The 19052-nt window shown below is 44.3% G+C and overlaps 1 protein-coding gene across 3 annotated transcripts in view; it reads left to right on the top strand.

Annotated features, from left to right (window-relative positions):
* The window catches only part of SFXN5 (sideroflexin 5), a 103085-nt gene that overhangs the window by 9398 nt on the left and 74635 nt on the right, over positions 1-19052 (top strand). For all 3 annotated transcript variants that reach the window (XM_076335632.1, XM_076335630.1, XM_076335631.1), the window contains exons 2-3: positions 2755-2823; positions 14014-14091. In XM_076335632.1, coding sequence (XP_076191747.1) covers positions 2755-2823; positions 14014-14091 — 147 coding nt within the window. The remainder of the gene's footprint in view (positions 1-2754; positions 2824-14013; positions 14092-19052) is intronic.

The raw sequence follows: 19052 nt of genomic DNA, 5'->3' as shown, positions 1-19052 counted from the left end.
TGCTCTGGACCTTACCGTGCAGTGTCATGGGAGCCTGAGTGAGGGCTGTTGTCCTGACCCCGCTCGAACGGTCCAGCCCTTGCCCTGGGGCTTGTCTGACCGCAGAAGGAACGGGTTCAGGCAACACCACCACCTGAAAACGAATCCCTCATTTAAGGCTTAGACTTTTGGCACTCTTAGCTCCCCGATCAGACGGTTGCAGCATCGGGTGAGTGTCAGCGCTGGCACAGGGCAGGAGAGGAGGAGGGGGCATGGGAACGGGATTGCGGCGGGATGGGTTTGAGCTGCTGAAACACGTCCTTAGCTGGGCGTCGCTGGGGCTGCACCAGGCAAGGATCAGAGCAGGAGACCAAGCGCTGAGCCAAATGAACAACGACCCTGGGCTATGAGACCAGCTTCCTGAGAGCCTCTGCAGCTTTGCAAATTTAAATCTGTACTTCTAAAATAACATTTACATCATGCACATTTGAACTTGTGGTCTCGTTCCCGCTTCCTTGTGCCTTGTACTGTCACTGACACCTTTGTAAAGTGGGTGTAAAATACTGATGTTCTATTTAATTCTATTTAATGTTGCTTTTCTCACCGTGAAATGCATATCACAAAGATGAAGGCAGTGGGGAAGTCGAGACCACTTAAATTTAAAAATCCCTCCCCCTTTTGTTCTTGTTTAAACCATGTACTTAGAGCTGCTCTGAATTGTCTTATTGCTGTTCAGCGCTGAGCAAGTGCAGAAGGATGGGCAGTGGGAGAGGGACGATGGTACATGGGAGCGCTCAGGATAATGTGAGGAGGGACCAAGTGAGTCGTGCGTTAGTCATGTCACTCCCCGCACCACTGGCAAGCATCGGGCAGTGGTGATGTGGAGGACAGTGGCGTCTGCAGAGATCTTTATAATGAAAATAAAAGTAAGGCAGCAAAATGTCAAGCTCGCAAAAGCTAGAAAGCACCAGAATTAGTGTTAATTAAATCAATGCTAATTAAAAAACACTGGGCTTTTTTTCTGAAGTTATGTGAAGCTATTTTGTTTAGTTGTGGGTTTTTCTTTTTTTAGTGCAGAACATGGAAAAATAACAGCAGAGAGTTTTGTAAGCAGCTGAGAACGGGGTGTTGCAACGCGAGGTGGTGGACAGCAGTGTTGCTGGAAACTACCATTAGAGAGGGATTTTTGCCTGAATAAGTAGGCAGTATTGTTGGTATTTCTCTGCGCTCGATGGATTCAGCAGAGAAGAACCAGCATGTTTCATAAAATTATGCCAGGCTGTGATTAAATGCCATTCTTGCTGCTTTATCCATATTCCAGTCCTTTATTTATAGCACGCTTCTGCATTGCAAACGCAAAAAGATAATTTGCCTGCATGTGGCTGGAGAGCACCCAGGGCAAAGGAGTCCCAGTATTCAAGAGCAGCTGGAGGTCCGTGACCAGCGTCCTTTCTGCATCCGCGATGGGCTGCAAATTCTGCTGGGGAGAAGCCACGGGAGAGAGAGCAGCCGCTGGACCGGGCTGCCCGTGTCCATTTGGCCTTGCCGATGTCCAGATGAGCGTTTGGGCTGCAGCAAGGCAGCTCTGGCGCTCAGCCTACATCTGCATCCAGATGAAAGAATCCGGACTGATGTTTGAGTGATGATGTACATGTATCCTGAGTGCTCTTAATATATCAATATTTCATGAACCGGTGCGCCTTGGGCTTGCCTAAATTCTTTTTTTTTTTTTTTTTTTTCCTAAATACTGAGCCAAAACTGCTCTCCTTTCCTTTGGAGCTGCCCATGATCTTTCCAGCCTATTTCGCAGACACCTTCCCCTTTCTTTCAGACTCTGTTCCCAGTTCTCTGGATCCCTTTCTGGTCCTTCAGACACTTTTGCTGCTCCTGACGAAGGCATCTTCACCAGCTTTTGCAGAGTGTTATCCCTGTGCACGCAATTCTAGATTGGATTTTTCCAAACGTGCAACTAAGAACAAGCCCAAACCATAAAGTTATGTTTTCTCTTACATACGTTAAGGTTCACAGTCCGTCTTCTACTCTGTGTTTGTGTAGGGACTGGCACAATGAAACTCAGCTCTAGTTTAGTGCCTGGACCATTCTGCAATAAATGTAAGACATAAAACTGGGTTTGTACTTAGTCTCATCTTTTACCTTTCTCATTCTTCCCATCAAGGAGAAAACTACTTGTTCCCTTACTGAGACTTTAAACTCTTTTTAGAGCATTTGAAAATATAATTCCTCAGCAGTGTATGGGTGCAGGAATCTCTTCACACTAGTCTCTTCCCCAAAATCAGGGACCCTGTGGTGCTGCTGGGCCCGCGAGGTGGGTGCTAGTGGGAATGAGGACAAGCAGCATAGGGGCGGTGTTAAAGGGTGGGAATTCCTTCAACAGCATCGCCCGGCGTGGGAGGTCTGGAGCGTCGTCGTCGGGTTTTTGTGGCCCGAGACATCTCCCAGGAGTCCCATAAGGAGGATTAAGCAGGCAATATGTCTTTTTGGGGGGGAAAAGTAAAGGATATTTTAGCAGCTCAATAGTATCCCTTTATTAAAGCATTATATTGGTATCCTGTTCATAGCAACACTGCTATTAGCAGGGTCCAAGTCCTCACCTTTTCCTTTCAGACTTTCTATCACAAATTACCGGTGGATAGCTTCTATATTATTTCTTTTTAGTTGGTACTTAGTTCTGCAGAGGAAATAGAACCTTTCTCTGCAGCAGGTGAAAGGCAATTTCTAACTGAACACATTTTGGTTTTTTTTCCTGTCTTCCAGACTTCATTTTATGGCAGATTCAGGCACTTCTTGGACATCATTGATCCGCGCACTCTCTTTGTTACTGAGGTAATGTATACGCGCCTTGTTTTCTGAAAGTACTGTTTATTAGACAGGTTTGGATTAAAAACAATTTCTTCTGTGAACAGCAGAAGTAACGAAGCCAGGTTTCCAGCGGATTTGTGTCTCACAGTTGATTGATTGCCCAACTGAGCTCTGTTAAATCTGTAGCAGAAGCTTGCTCTTTATTAGACATCAGTGAATCCACACCTGTCAGTCTCCCATCTCCCTCTAGTAACTGGTGAGACCCTGAACTGGTTTCAAACTTGCCAGTGATGCCTCCTTCTCAGAAGGAAAGGTCCTGCAAGAAAAAAAATGCAGGTGAGTAGGTGAGAGAGCAAATATTAATGCTTTGTGGAGGACATGAGCTGCAGTGTGAGCTGGGTGGGCTCGCACCGCACTTTTTCAGTGACTGCACTCAAGAATACCTTTTCTGAGCAAGGTGTTGTAGTTTTTCCTTAGTTATTACCCTGTTTGTAGCAGGCTTTTGGGTTTCTGGCCCATTTATGTTTCATTTAGCGTTGTCCAGCATTACGGCATTTCCCTGCTTTCATAGAATATTGAGCTAATAGTTGTGGGGAATCCTTTAGGAGAAATATTTCTACTGGTGATCTTAAATTCTGCCTGTTGGCCAGAAAGCTTAGGATTTTGCTTTCAGTGAAGGGCAGCTGCCTCTTCCCTTTTTTTTTCCCCCCCCCCCCTTTTCTCTTTTTAATTTTTTTTTTTTTGAGGTGGAGTAGCGTAAGATGAAAATACATGAGCAAACAATTCTGAAACCACAGGGAGCTGAACTGCTCGCTGTAGCTACTGGTGAACTGAGTCCAGTTCCTTACACACTGTGATGGCGGGGGGGAAAAAAGACCCTATGCAACTTTAAATCATCTTTTCCTTCTAAATCAACCAGCTTTTTTCAAAAAACATAAGGCTAAGATGTATCGTGACATTCATTTTGAGTACCTTTTGGATGTGTGCCCAGGAGAACCACAGACAATAGAGCAGCTGTTCTTACACCATCACATTGAAGATTATACTTTCCCTTGTAAAAGCAGGGGTTCAGATCAAGTCTGAGATCAATTTTAAAAAGCCACCAACCTTGATATGGAGCTCAGCCTGGAGAGGTAACCAGCTAGCGGAAGAACGTCGCAGTTCCAAAGAGACTGTTAGCCGTCATCGTGTCACGATAAAAGGGAATGAAAATCACAATATTTCCTGAGGATGCAGTGCACTTTGTAGATGCTAGAGCTGCTATTTAGAGAGGATGTAAGCATGTATGCCAGAATAAAAACAATACTACACGTTAAAGGCTTGGTGCTGCTCTTACTTTAGCAGAGATTTAGTGTTAAGTGCAACGCAGTGTGTATTGAAGGAGTGGGTTTGACAGCGTGGGGAATCCTCCAGTGTGCGTCTGTGGTGATGCAGAGGCCGTTGTATGTAGTTTGTGAGCTCTCTTTATGTATTTTCATAACTTTGATTCTGAAATTCATAAATGGATGCAAAGGGCCTTCACTACCTAATGATAATTTTTGGAGGGAAGGAGAGGATACTTCGCATGCAAAAGGGAATGGGATGCTGGAGAAGGGAGACTGTCTTTGGCCATTTTTGTCATGCGCTGAGAATGCTAATTAAACACCTAAAGACAGTGAGGAAACTGAGGCTCAGAAATATACGGATCCAGACAGACATTGAAACTCCCCTCTCTCATCAGGCTACTTTGCACTAGAAAGCTTTGCAGAGTTGGTATCTGGTAGGTTTCCCTAAGTGTGTGCTTTCCAGCCTGCTGCTCTGGGGCATGATGTCTGGGACAGGGTGTGCTCGGGATATTTGAGGACAAACACGGGTCCTGGGCTCCAGGCAGCTGCACCAGGAGGTCCTGAGTTGAGGTCACTTGGAAGGGAACTTCTTCTGGTAGGACAGAAGAAACAGGTGACTCTGCTCATCTTTTTGGTGGATTTTGTTGTGCCCCAGCTTGTTTTCCTCTTTTTGGAGGAAAATTCTGTTGGGTGGAGATCATCCATCCCGTTCTGTTTAGCTAAAATTTCTCTTCCTTTGGGAATGTTTCCATGTTCTAATAATAATCCTCACCTTTCGCAAATCTCCATGTAAGTCTGTAGCGTGTGTATGTATGTAGTTTATTTTTTTTTTTAAGCTGGGTAACCCACTGTGCGTAATGCAAGACCAAACCTACTCCTTGTGTATCTCCAAAGTGGGGGGATATGAGTGAACTTGACTGAGTTAGTGATTCTACTTTCTGCAGTTACAAAACAGGTTTAAGGAGAACGCACTGTGTTTGCATTTGGGATGGGGTAAGCACTTTCACACTGTGGTTATGGTAGTATAATGAAACAATTTAAATTGAGCACTATACCTCAGTCTGGTTTCACTGTGTGCCCAAACCCTGTAATTCTGTCTGCCTGTAATTTTGTTACCTCCAGCAATGAGCAGTTCTGGTTCCAGAACAGGTATTTTAGGTTCCTGAAAGGCTCACTTTTTCCCTCCTCTGTGAATTTCTTACTTTTTTAAGGGCTGAATCTCTTCTGCCCTTGAGGGCAATTTTCTTGCTTGTCATGCTCCATTGAATATAGAGGGTGTCTAGACACTCGAGTAAGCTGCCTGTGAGTTGGGTACCAGCTCTGAACTTTGAGGTGATCCCTCCTGCGGCTCAGCCGCATGCTTTTCTACCTTCCCATTGTCCCCTTTTCAAATTGTTAGAAGTTTTTTTGAAGAGGTTGGTAAGGTTAGAGGTACAGAGTGGTTAGCTGGTGTAACTTAATTGTTCCAGACACCTTTTGACGAGGTGGTTCTAAGAAGGTGAGACCTAGGGAAAAAAGAGCAAAATCTGAGTGGCCCGTTTTTATCCTGGAGACGGCTGTCAAGATCTGAGTGCCTCAAGCAATTCTGGACCCCAGACTGATCCTCAGCAAACGAGGGAGGTTTGGTGTCCTTCTATGGGGTCTAATAAGCATAGGTCTGAACTTCATGGTCTCCAGGAATGGCTTGGTGGCTGTCCAAGGAAGGAAATGCCCTCCGTCCATTTTCTTTGGGAGTTTGAATTATATGGTAGTGGTGCTTCAGTAGGCCTTCTGCCATGTGTTTCGTGAAGTCTACGTGAGCTCTCTTTGCCTAGAGACGTCTCTTGGCAAAACAGATACGAACACCTGGGACCACGGGAAGCACTTCTCAGAGCACAAAAGCTGCTTTGTTGATTGACCTACTTGCTGTGCTCTGTGTCTGATCTTGCGCTTTGAAATACTTTGTATATACGCGTAACTAAAGGCTGTTTGGTTTCATTTGATAATTTAGGTGGCAAATTAAGATCTAGGCAGTGTTTGATGAGAAAGCAGCCGTTTGCGGAGAGCTCCTTCCCGCTGACAGATGGCTGCATCTTTCAGGCCCGGGGTTCTCGGGGAACAAATAAATGGCTGTTTGTCTTGGAGGAGCTCTCTAGCAAACGGAAAAAAAAAAGTAGATAAATGAATCTCTAATGAGAATGGAGGTTAATCCCATGGTAAATGCTGGGAAATGTAATAATTTTTTTTTTTCTACATCCTTTTTTTAATTCCTGTGTGTTACATCATTGCGTCCTACCGGTGGCTGTGTTTTGAGGAAGGATGAAGTGATCCCTCTGAGTGGGGGGAAACCAAGCACAGTGATAGCAAGTATAATTAGTCTCAGTGACAGTCCTCTCTTACTCATTTATTTTTTCAATAAAGCAAATTCTTAACACAATTAAAAACTTCCTTGTCTTTTAGAGGTTCTTAAGCATTAATCCTCAAGGGATGCATACTGAGTAGTGGATTATGTTGTAGCCGTACTTTGCAGTCTGTGAACTCTCAAAAAGAAAGCGTGTGCTTGTGCGAGGCACCTGGCAGGGGCAGTTGGAAGCCAGTTGCTCCGGTTTTATCTTTAGTGGGTTCTGGTAGAATAATTATCTGTATCAAACTTACCTACCAATTTTACTTGCTTTCTGAGTGCATATGATACTGAAACAAGGCACCGACCTTGTGTCAATATTGCATGTAACCTCTAAAGAGGAGGTTTTCTTGTGTGCTAATTCATATAATTACTGGCTTTCTAATGAAATAAATTTTTTGGCAGCTGCAAATTTGCAAACTTTTCCAATAAGCAGGAAATGTGTCATTTCAGAGGTCAAGCCCAACAAGTCCTGTTGCTGAGACCATGAGAAACCCTTCAGTGGGTGTAATGCCTATTTTCAAAATGTGTGAGGTTAAAATGATTGGAATAATACTTTTAATTACTCTGTAATTAAGGTCCATTGGGAGAAGCAGTAGGGACCAGCACATATTTTGATAAGGCGAACTTATCCCATCTGACATTAGCCTGGACAGACTGTTAACGCTCTGTGGGAAGCTCTTCATGGAGAAAGCTGTGGATCTGATAATAATTCAAAGCAAAAGTGAAATAAGAATTAAACTGAGCTCAGAGGGGCTGCGTGTTATCTGCTTTTGCTTTATCTCATTGTTCAAAGCACAAATCTGCAGAGTGCTGAGCATCTTGCATTCCCATATTTGGGTTTAAAATGGAAGCAGGATTAGATGTATGTTATTTATATGAACGATACCTTCTTACTCAGCAGATTGACTGTCTGTGTTTATTCAGTGTCACATCTGCTGGCTCTACTTGAACAAAAAGTTTCTGGCTCCTGTTGTCTGTCACTGTAGATCCAATACAATAGGGCCAGCTGGAGTCAAGTCTGCCGTATGTATCATCCATAGAGTAGTGAGACAAAATCGGAAACTGTTGAGTTGCTGATGGCAGAGCACAGCTGGATTTCCGTATCCCACGTCGAATTTGTGGTGCCGGTGGCCAGAAGACTCTTGCTTTGGATCACGTGCCAGTAAGTCATCACTGGTCCGAACCTGAAACGAGTGAAACTCGCAGGCACACAGTGGATCGTCACTGGGCTAATGTGGCCTCGAAACCCCGATACAGGCCCCGTACGAGCAGAGTGAGATGCAAACTGTTCCAGCGTGCCCTATCCCTTCGGTGGATTTTTTCTTAAAAGCCTCGAATGCAAAACTTGACTTTTTTTCTGTTGATTCTGTAACAGTAATGTTGTAGTGCTACTGGCATAATGACTGTTATTACGGTCTGTATGTGCACATATGGGTTTCTGGAGGCAGCTCTAAGCCATGTGTAGGCATCAGTTGAGATCCAAGAGAAGACAAGGCACAGATCTTTCAGACAGAAACAGCGTGCCCTTGAGCAAGGAGGACAAGGTGAAAGATCAGTACAAGAGCTCACGTGCTGGATGGAGGTGTCTGACGCGTGTACATGTGTGCAGTCGTCTATGGGACCCAACGCAGTTGTCCTCTATCTCGCCAGGGTGCTGGAGTGATGGCCGTGAGGGACTCGGGGTGCCAGCAAAGGATTCCTGGAGGTGGCCATCAGCTCGGTGTGATGTGGGCTACTGTCCCGCTGGCATCTCTGGTTTTGTTCTTTCTCCTTTCTTTGGCATGCCAGACTAAGCCCCTAATGTGATCCTTCAGCAACTCTTTCTACAAAGACTGAAACATTCTGCTGATGCAGTCCTGCAAGCGTACTCCAGGCAGCGGCCTTCTGAGTCAACGCCTGTTGGCCTGAGTCAGGGCAGAACAGGTTACATTAGTTCTTTGCACTAAAACCTATGGGTTAAATCTAAGCCGGTTCATTCAGACTGAGTCGGGTAGTGGGTTTTGGCCATGCAGCCAGCTGATGTGGCTTGGGCCATGCAGCTGAGCGCTCTTCCTCTCCAAAAGGTGCCTGCTGGCAGCTGTCCTGGCCCATGGTAACTCCCAAACTGTGACCGGGAATCACTTGGCAGAGGGCTGGATGGTCTGAATCAAAACTGTGCCAGAGATCACGCTGATTGCAGGCTTATGCCCGGGCTCTGGCTTGTTTAATAGCAGAGCCGTAACCATAAAACTCAGGCGCACGGATCAATGGTAGCCCGTTGCATACCTCTCATGGGCTTAGTGAACTGAGCCGTAGTTCAAAACCTGGGTGTTTTCCAGCCGTGTTCAGCATGAGGCAACGACTGAGCCTTTTTCCAAAGACTTGTTGGGTAGTGTTTCCCAGGTGGACGTGGCTGCTGTGATGGAGCACGAAGTGTGGAGCTTGTGCTTCTGAATCGCTGAGCATGGTAGATCCCTGGCACTGCTTCTGGGCTTAGGTTTGTAAGAACATCCTCCGGGTGCAGATGGTCTGTCTCGCACCCTATTGTGAGAGCTGAGACCCCATCATCCACCACTAGAAGTGCTCTAGTTTTTATGAGAAAAGGGGTATGAAAGAAATGATATATACTAGTAAAAACTGTGGTTGCATTTTTTTTTTAAGTGATGCTGTAAAAACTCAAGTGACACTTCTTCCTACAGATAGCAGTAGAGAAATCAAGCAACAATAAATATTGAAACAGTAGCACAACCTTGTAGACAGACCTCTTTTTTTCCCTGTTAAAATGGAAATGAAGTGTAATCTTAGACATTATCAACTATCATAATAATGCTGTATCCTGCTAAAAGCCAGGGAGTGGAGCTGGTTGGCATTTGGAGCTGTTGCACGCTGTAAAGTTATTTCCTATTTTTTGGAGGCTCTGGTTAAAAGAATGTGCTTGACTTTTCTAGAAGGGATAAAAGGCAACCGTGTACTTTCACTAACGAAATTTTGAGGCTGTGGGTCATTCGCTAAAACTACCTGAACACCTCCAAGCCATGTGAAAGGCGTCTGCTTAATGTGGTCCTTGCGTTTTAACACTTTTGTTCGCTTTCTGTACCACTCTTTTGTCAACCTCGGGAACCATCAGCAGTGTTGGTCTAGGACTCTTTTCTTTGAGAAAGTTCCCCTCTCTCCCCATGGAGCTGAAAGAGGAAATTCATGAAGACTGCAATTTTAAAAGCAAAATCGGGCTTTTTGTTTTCTGTTTGTTACCATACTAAACAAGATGGGATCTGGCCAGGGTTGTTATAGTAACTACTAAGATTTCCTCAAGAGAAGGAGAAAAAAATAGAACACAGACCCATTCATCTATTACTTCCAGTTTTTCATTCAGAGTTACATGCTGTTCTGTGTAGATAATTTGCAAGACACACAGTGTAGGTAATTTCAGGGACAAAACCACGTACCAATAATGAGCACAAATGCCTCTCCAGAATGTTGTGCTGGCACTCCTGGGTTATTTTCTAGCTTTGGAGGCAAGAAGAGTTGTCTTTCCTGGATCTGCAGTCATTAGTCATTCAGCTGCCTGGCTTTTCACCTCTGGATTATCGGGCTGTCTAAAATATTATACAATTATATTTTATTGATACTCATGCTAGGTAATAGCTTCTTCCTAATATGATATTTTTAAACAACCGTGAGGCCGATAGGGTAAGGAGCTATCAAGAACAACTTCAAGAAGCTCAAGTCCTGTTGTGATCTTGTCTGATTACTTTTCTTCACAGGTAGGAAATGACTGAAACAGCCTAAAAATCCTATTTGTTTCTCTTGCCTGCAATGCTTCATAGTTTTCCAGTGATCAACCAACACTCTTAACTGGTCTCTCTTGTAGTTGGTCATTCCAGCTACAGAGCCCTGAGGGTCTTGCAGAAATTTGAGCCTGTCCAGAAGAGCATGGCCACGCGTCTGCGCCGTTGGATTTCATCCCATGTGCCTGCTTCTCGAGGTCAGCTTTTCTTCTGTAGGAGATCTTCAGCCCTTCTGGAGGAACAGCGCATCACCCAGTGCTACATCACCAGAAAATATCATCCTAATTCATAGCTCTTCCTTTTCGTCCAATGTCAAGAGGACTGGCTGAAATAATAAGGACTCATTTCTCTGTCTGGGATATTGGATAGATGTGGAGAAGTTTGACCAGTGACTGGCCTTCTCCCTTGAAGTATTCAGGACATACTGACTTATGCTCCTAAAGAATGCGAGCTCCTTCCAGGAAAGGACTCATGTATTATTCACTCTATCACTTGCGTATTATTTTTCATTAATATAAGTTTAAATTTTAAGACAGATTTAACATATATATATACACATAAGGAAAGGGGGCTAAGAGTTAAGACACACATTTTTGTTGCTATACACAGCTTGTCTGTTATGTCTTCTCGGATGATGGCAGTTTGGTTCAAGCAAGCAGCTGGAAGAGAAATCCACTGAAGATGACTAAATCCACAGAAACCTCATCTGCCTTGGCTGAAAGCGGTGGGAGGCTGGGAAGGTGCTTAGGGGAGACATTATTCCTGCTTGCCGCCTTCTTGCTTTTCCCTGTGCACCTGCTTGTGGCCACTGTTGGATAAAGTTTGAGTTGGGTGGATGTTTTTTCTGAACCAGTAATGAAAGCTTTTCTATATTAAGTCATTCTCTGATTTTTGGGGGTAAGGCACAGTGTTTCCACAGCCAGCTTTTTAGGTGAAATGGGTGATTGCTTAGCCTTTGAAGAAGGGGGGAGATTCTTGAACACACTCAATCATTCTTCATCTTCGATACTCTTTGTAAAATTTGTAAAAACTGATGAATATAGTTTTCTGATCTCCTGATTCCCTGATAAATGGGAAGAGAAGAACAAAAGAAAGTGCTTGCACCTAGCACTAAAATACAGTCCAGTTTTGGCCTTGACCATCTTTTTTTGAGATCCTTCATGCTCTCAACATAGCCTAGTCCCCTTCGGGACAGGGAATGAACGTGCCAGCAGTCGAGGGTGATGCCAGAATCTGTGAGTGGACCTAAGCCCCATCTAGTAAGAGAAGTCCAGAGCAGCTCTGGGAAGTCCTGAGCAAGTGGCTTAGCAAAACGCGAGAGAACGACCGGCAGCTCTTTCTGCAGGGGCATGTCAGGCATGGAGCATGGGACAGGCTGGGTCAAAGAGGGAGCCAATTTCAGGACAACACGCCCAGAAATAGGGCAGAAAACAAAAAATTCATCACTTGTTACATGTGTGTAGTGACACAGCGCCGTGAACTTCGGGCTGGTAGCACTGACCTCGGCAGTAGCACCCAACACGAACAAGCCCCATCTCTGAGCCCACATTTTGCCAAGAACGTACAGGTTTTTGCAGAGTTCCTTCCTATCTGATGCTAAGCTTCATTTGGCGTCTTTGTACAGACTCTCCACTTCTGCTGAGTAGCTGCTAATCAGTGCGAGAATATATAAAATACCAGGGCTGGAAATAATGTGGCGCTGATGATGTGAGCTCAGCCAGTGTAAAAATGGTCGTGGATCCGATCCCAACCCGCTTGCTCTGCGAAGTGAAGGAATTGCCACTATTCCATATGTCCTGTGTGTTGAATGTTTTAGGGACAATAGTCATTCATTAATTGCCGCTTTCAGGTTGGCGTAACTGCTGGCGCTTCCAAGGAAACAACAAAGTACTCTTTGATGTTTGCATGAAAGAGGGAAAAGTAGTTTCCCTGCAACCGATCCCATGGACGCGAGCTCTTAATGAGCTCAGGGGCGCTCACCTTATTTACAGGAGGGTTGTGAGAGCGGAGCTTGCAGTGATGATGGGGAGCCTTGACAGGATTACACTGAAACCATGGGGCTTTAGATGAGCCACCATCACACTACATGTTATTTTAGACAAAATATTCTGTATTTATGAAATGTCCTCTGGCACTAATATTAGAAAAGCTGCCAAAACAACAGAGCTAGTGCAGAAATGTCAAACCGAAGTCGATGTTACTCATCTGGATGACAGATAACCTGCAGGAGGCTTTTGAAAACGTTTAGCTGACTGATTGTTTGGCTTCAAATATTTGGGAGCCATTACTCGGTGATCTGGTGCTTTCTGCAGGCTTGGATAAGCAGATTTAACCCCACCGAGCCGCTCTTTATATCCTGACTTGTTCCTCTCTAGCTTGGACTAACCAAAGAATCTTTCTACCTGTCTACTTCTCCCCATGTTCTTTTTTATTTCAAGAAATAGGTATATAATATATAGTGTACATATATAGAGATATATATACTCTATATAATATAGTGTGTGTGTATATATATACACACTATATATATTTCTTGAAATTATTATATATATAGTTCTTGAAGTATTATATGTATATATAAACCTTGACTGCTTCAACTGCAGAACACTTTTTTTATATTTCTACATATATGAATGGCTGTTCTGGGAGTAGATTGATGATTCTGACAGGCTGGTAGCATGGCTTAATGCTCTTGTGATCCCTTGAACGCATGAAATGTATTTATTCTTCTATTTTGTGACAATGTGAGGAAGATCTTTATTTACACATGCTTGTATTTGTACCGCTAGTGATAGCTGGGTTCTAACTTTAACTGCACTGATGACTGACTGGTTTTTTTAGAGAGAACATAACAGGTTGCGAAAACCCTGTTTGAATGAGTGTGTAACAGGCGCCGTAAAAAAAGCAGCACAGGTCAGCGGTTCAGCGTAGTGGCACTCAGAGATCCGTCTGAAGTATGTGAAAATGTCGTGGTATTTCAGTTGAATTAACTCTACTTGAACTTCAGTGCGCAGTTACAAAGCGGCGCTGGTACGTTGCCTTGTGTGCCGTTAAACGCTAGGTCCAGTGGAGCTGCTCTTCTTCGTGTGGCTGTGCCGAGATCGGGCTAAAACTTGCTGCGTTGTAACTCCTTAGTGGGCACTGTGTTCTTAGTGGTGATGCTTAATATGTGCAGGCTTCTACCTTGCTCCTCCCTTCAGCTGTACCTCCCCAGTACTCGCGTTGGGAGAGCGTGGGGGGGCAAAGTCAGGTCTTCAATCTAAGCGGTTTCCCAGCTGACATCACTGGGAGATACTTGTCTGAGAGTTGGCATGGAGTGTCACCAGTGTCTGAGATGGGTATTCTACATTGCACCTAAACGTATCCGTTTTGTCTTAAACTATTTTCTACCTTTAAGTGAGCACTCATTCATCTCCGAGGTTTATCAAATCTCTGGTACCACACTGAAGCCTCTCAAGTTTTTACGGTGTCTTCTTTAGATGCATTGCGAGGGGGAGTTTTTTGTATTTTCTCTTTTCTTTCTTCCTCTATACCACTTCTGTAGACAGCAGGGCTGTGCCAACCAGCAAAACAAATGTCCATGCGTCCTTTTGGGTTTTTTTATATCATATGGGTAAAAGGACCCATCACAAGGTTTGCACAAAAGACGATAAAATTGTATAACTTAAATTCATTGCCTTCAATAAAACAATTCCGTGCAGGACCAACGTTGCAGACCACGCTACTGTTTTATTTGCAGAGCCGTCTGAAGGAAGCTGTGCAGTTGTTGGAGGATTACAAGCATGGGACTTTGCCCCCGGGAGTCACCAACAAAGAGGTAAGGGGAAAAAGCCTTTTGTTAAATTTCTACTTCTTCCTGCAGTCTAAAGGAGGGGGGAATGAGGTGGCGTTTTAGGCTGTGTCTACAGTCAAATGCACTACTGCAGGGCTTTTTTGGTGTTTCTATCGGTCAAATCCCATACCGGCGCTGTTCAGTCGATTGCTGACTTCTGCAGTATCGCTTCTAGTCCCTTGCAGCTCAACTGCCAGCGTGTTATAGTGAATTTGGGTTGTTCTGAAGTTCCCGCATTGTAAACGTTGCTGAGCAGAAGGGATAGCAAGGGGCTCGCAATGCAAACATACAAGTTTTTTATTTAGAATAAGTAGAAAGTTTGCGGTTTCTGACTTGCAGAGTTATCAATTACCTTTGGCCAGCGCTATGGCTTCCCTTTCCATTGCAAAGTGTGCTTGTACAATTGAAAAAAAAAAAAGCCATCTTCTTTTTTTAGCTGAAGGAAACCTTGCTGTCAGTCCTGTAGGTTCTTGTACCAGCAGCTGTGATGCATCAGGACCCCCTCTCCTACTGTGTTCCTGTTGGTTATAATAATTGCAATTTCTTCACTGAAATAAATGTTGTTTGGGCTACATATAACCCCCTGGATGTCCTCACGGTGTAGACGATGCCATCAGTAGTGGTACTTTTTGCTGGGTAATGTTCCTACTGCTGGGATGGAAGCTGAAGGAGGTTGTGGAAACCCCACTGATGTGACGGTCTTAGCAGGGTTTAGGCAGTTGCTGAGGAAAAGGTCATTTTTGGTAGAACGTGGTTCTGCTTTGGGGTGGGCTGGGTGACCTCTCCCAGACCTGTCAGTCCTGTTTTCTGGACTTTTGTCTGATACTCATCTATATGAACGCATAAAATTGTGAAAGCAGAGATGAGTATTGCAGAGGGGCTAGACTGCTTTTTGAGCCTTTTACCTCCAAATCAGTAGCATGAAACAACAAAAATCACTGTTTTTTTCCCTGTGGGTGTTACCTTAAACTCTTTTCCTTATCTGTCCGTGTGCGGACACCTGACCATAACACCGACACAGGGGCTTTTTTGCGGTGCGTGTTTGTGCATCTAGCACAAAAGACTTCAGTCCTATGTAATTTAATGTAATATAAAGAACAGCATGAATTGATTGGCAGACCTGCTCCAGGAGCTATAAGAAGCGGCCGTGCCAAAGGACCAGTGCACCTCCCGAGTAAACAGTGATGGAAATGGTAGTGCGCTCTTCTCCCACACCCTGTAGGTCAAATAACCCCTTTATTTTATTTTTTTTTTTCCCCGTTCACCTGTGATAATTTCTTCTCGTGAAAGACAAGTATAGCAGGTAAATGAAGAAAATTGAGATTTGCATTCACTTTTGAAAGTGGCTACTTGTGTGGTAGGCGCTGTGTTGGGCAAGAGGCATGGCTTCAACCAAAAAATAAAAGGGAAATATCCCCTCCCTGCGTGATGTGCGGTACGAGGCATTGCTCTCCTGGTCTTTTGATGTCACTGCATTCTTTCAACCATAATCTGATGGTAAGAAAAAAGAAACCGGGGTTGAGGAAAGGAGAAAAGCAAAGAATGATGCAGCAGCAGATGACTCAGTTCCCATCTGCCTTCAGGCAGATGAAATACAAGTCATTCGCTGTGGCAAACCACACAGACTTTTGACCTACATTTTGGGTTTGCGTAGTGACGAACCTAGGGTATACCCAGAGTTCATTCAGAATTGCGTTGAGAGAGAGCAAACAAAAGTATCGCATTTCTTGTTTCCCTCAGTCATGACGATGGACGCAGCAGGTGAACCTTGTTATGCAAGTTGGAGGGTTTCAAGTGTAAAATAAAGGTATGGGGTGGAGGAGGAGAGAGAGAATGATGCCAAAAATGCCTTTCCTAGAGAAATGTTAGCACATCAGTGTAAAAAATAATATTTTTTTGTAGCAAAATCTTGACACAGTTCACTTTGATCACTGTCAATTATGTTACAGGGGTTTGTGTAGCTTTGCTGACTGTAGGATAAAGTAGCTCTCCCAGGAGGAGCCTGGGGTGCAATTGCAGCATGTGCTTGTTACTGTATTTAACTACGCTTTGCTGCATTAATTAAACCAAACCACAGGGAGAGGTGAGTAAGCCCTGGGTGGATCCCACCAAGGCTGTGAGACTTGAATGTTCACCCAGGATACCGCAACCCCTCTAAAAAGGGTGAAGATGGAAGGGACCTGAAAGCAGAGGACAATCGGTGTGCTCGGGCTGCAGCGAGACAGGAGCAATCACAGTTATGAAGCAGCCGAAGCTGCCTTGTTAACCTGGAGAAAGGATCCATGAAGCCAGCAGGTCCTTCGTCACTCCTGGAGTTGGTTGGTTGTGACGAAACGGGAATTTGAGCTAGCAGGGGTAAATTGGGCAATAAAAGCATCAAATGCTATTTGGCACTCTTGCGATCCATCTGGGTGAAGGTGAATGGGAACTTTTGACTGGGTTAATTGGGAGCTTCCCAACGTGGCATGATGGGCTGGCCAGCTCTTGGGCCATGATGGTGACATTCCATGAGGGACACCTGAAAACCCCGAGTCCCTTTTGTCTGAATGCTCTTCTTCTCCCCAGTGTGCTCTGGAGTGGACTTGAATAATCTACTTGCCTGCATATGGTTGCAGTGAAGCAGGTGAAAATCTTCAAAACGTGGTTGTTGATTATCTCTTATAAGAGCATCATTATTGCCAAATGGGTGGATAACTTTATCTTCTCAAGCAGAGCCACCAATTTAGAAACAAACTTCTCCTGTAGGAGGGCAATACTTTGCAGTTTTAAGCTGTGGAGTTGAAAACTGCAATTAATCATTGCACACGCCGATATTCTTATGTGCTTTTCTCTTTGCATCAAAGGTGATCTTTGTAGTCTTTTATTGGCATTAGTTGTTTCCATCCCCTGAGGCATCTTCTTGTTGTGGAGCTCACATGGTGTCATTCTGCCCTTGTGTTTACTGCTGTGCTGCAGTCACAAAATAATGCTGACTTTTCAGCTTTGCCAATGATGACCATTTCTGCCAAAGAACTAAAAGGCCCAGATTATCTGTATGAAAATGGGGTTTCATTGAATGCTAAGGTTGTGGTGACATCAGGCATTGGGTACTTCTCGTATTGATTAGCCAAATACTCTCCTTCTCTGAGACGGAGAGGAAGATCTAACAGTAAATCTGATGGAAACAGGGCTGTGGTTGCTCTCTCTGCGTGGAGGAGGTAGGGCTGGATGCCCCCTCTCAGTGTATGCCACAAAACTTGCACTCAGCATCGGTTGTTTTCTAACTCCGAGAGGAGAGGGGAAGGTGGAGGGGAGCGTGCGGGGAATCTGGGTAGCTGGCAAGCTTGCCAGTACTGAATTAAATACGAGTGTGCCAGATATATACAGCTGTAAGTGTCTCATTAATTACTGGTGCATTGGCAGAACATACGATGTGCCGGTTGATTGCTTTGGGGGAGGGGAAGCATCTCACTTGCATAGATATCACCCCAAATTTTCTACCGGTGAACCAAAGATGCCTGGAGAATACATTTTTGCTTTCCTCAAGCTAAGTTTTACCATTTTTACAGCTTTTCTGTGCACCACTATCTGCGAGATGGACTCTGGCTACAAGGCATTAACAATTTGCAGATGTTCTAGTGCTAATTCGGGAAAGGGATTGGATGCAGCTCTGGAGAGGTGCCCACTTTGTGGCTTGCGTGCATGGGTTGATGTTGGAATAAAAGACTGAGCTGTCTGATGTTTTACATAGCTGATAACTGAGTGTCACACACTCCTCTGATGCACTGATGAAGTTGCCACATGCTGGCAGAAGACCAGCAGATGAGAGGTAATTTGATTTTTGACTGATTTTCTTTCTTTTTTTTTTTTTTTACCCCTCTTTGACTGTGAACAGAGCTAATCACCTCGCGTTCACTGTGGGCAAGGAGTGTATACTGGAGTAGTGACTTGGCTCATCTGACGTGGTAACGCAGTTGTATCTGAGAGAGGTTAGTTCGCTATTATTACTCGTCAGAAAGGCTGGGTAGAACTTCATGTGATGCTCGAGAGAGAAGCACTCAACTTTATCTTCTTTGTTTAAGAGCTGATTCAGGTTTGGTTGCTGGAGCCCCTTAGAGATGCATTTGCTACCCTTATAACAGGTTCTTCAGGCATGGATTGGGTATGGCACGTGCGTAGAAGAGATGCCTGAATGGTCTTCTAGGCTTCATAATCAGAATTAAAATCATGATCACCTTAGAAACCTTTACAAAGAACGGTTTGGGCAGAGTTTTAATGCGTTAGCTTTCTAAGAACCCAACACCCTCCCCAAATATCAGCTTTGAGATCAAGAAGACAAGTTGTTTTGACAGAGTTGTTTCACTAATCTCCTGACTGATCCACTTTTGTGGTACGGCGCGTTTGACAGTGTTCAAATTCCTTTTTTTTTCCTCATTCAGAAATTCGTGGTTCTCATGAAGGATGGCAGGCAGTAGCTGAAAGCATAACAACAGCTCAGCACAATCTATATCGCTTGCTGAAATGGTTTCACCACATGAAAAATGGAAAATATAAAAGCCTAAAGCTATGTAATGGCAAGTATCTCCTCCACACTTACCTTCTTGACAGGGTTCTTGTAGAGCGAGTCTTTCTCTTCTGCATTTTCAGAGCAGATTTTTCAAAATGAGCTGAAATGGAACAATTATGGACTATCTAAAGAAAAAAAACCTCTGAAGAGCCATAATCATCTAAAGAAAAAAACTCTGAAGAGCCATAATCGTACTTTGCTCCAGTTCCCCAAGACCATCTCTAAGCCAGTTGCCAGAATAAATGCTGCTTCGCTCCAGTTACTCTCTATGAGATGATTCATGGACACCAACACTGCCAACACCTACACCTCTTCCACTTTCAGGTCTCTCACACTCATCCAGTAGCTCTTGTACTTGCTCTTGAACTGGAGTGATTTCACCGCTCGGGAAAGTGAACAT

Source organism: Aptenodytes patagonicus, chromosome 4 (genome assembly GCF_965638725.1).
Source record: "Aptenodytes patagonicus chromosome 4, bAptPat1.pri.cur, whole genome shotgun sequence".
NCBI lineage: Eukaryota > Metazoa > Chordata > Aves > Sphenisciformes > Spheniscidae > Aptenodytes > Aptenodytes patagonicus.
Note: the sequence above shows the minus strand (reverse complement) of the source record. Positions and strands in the feature narration are given on the sequence as shown.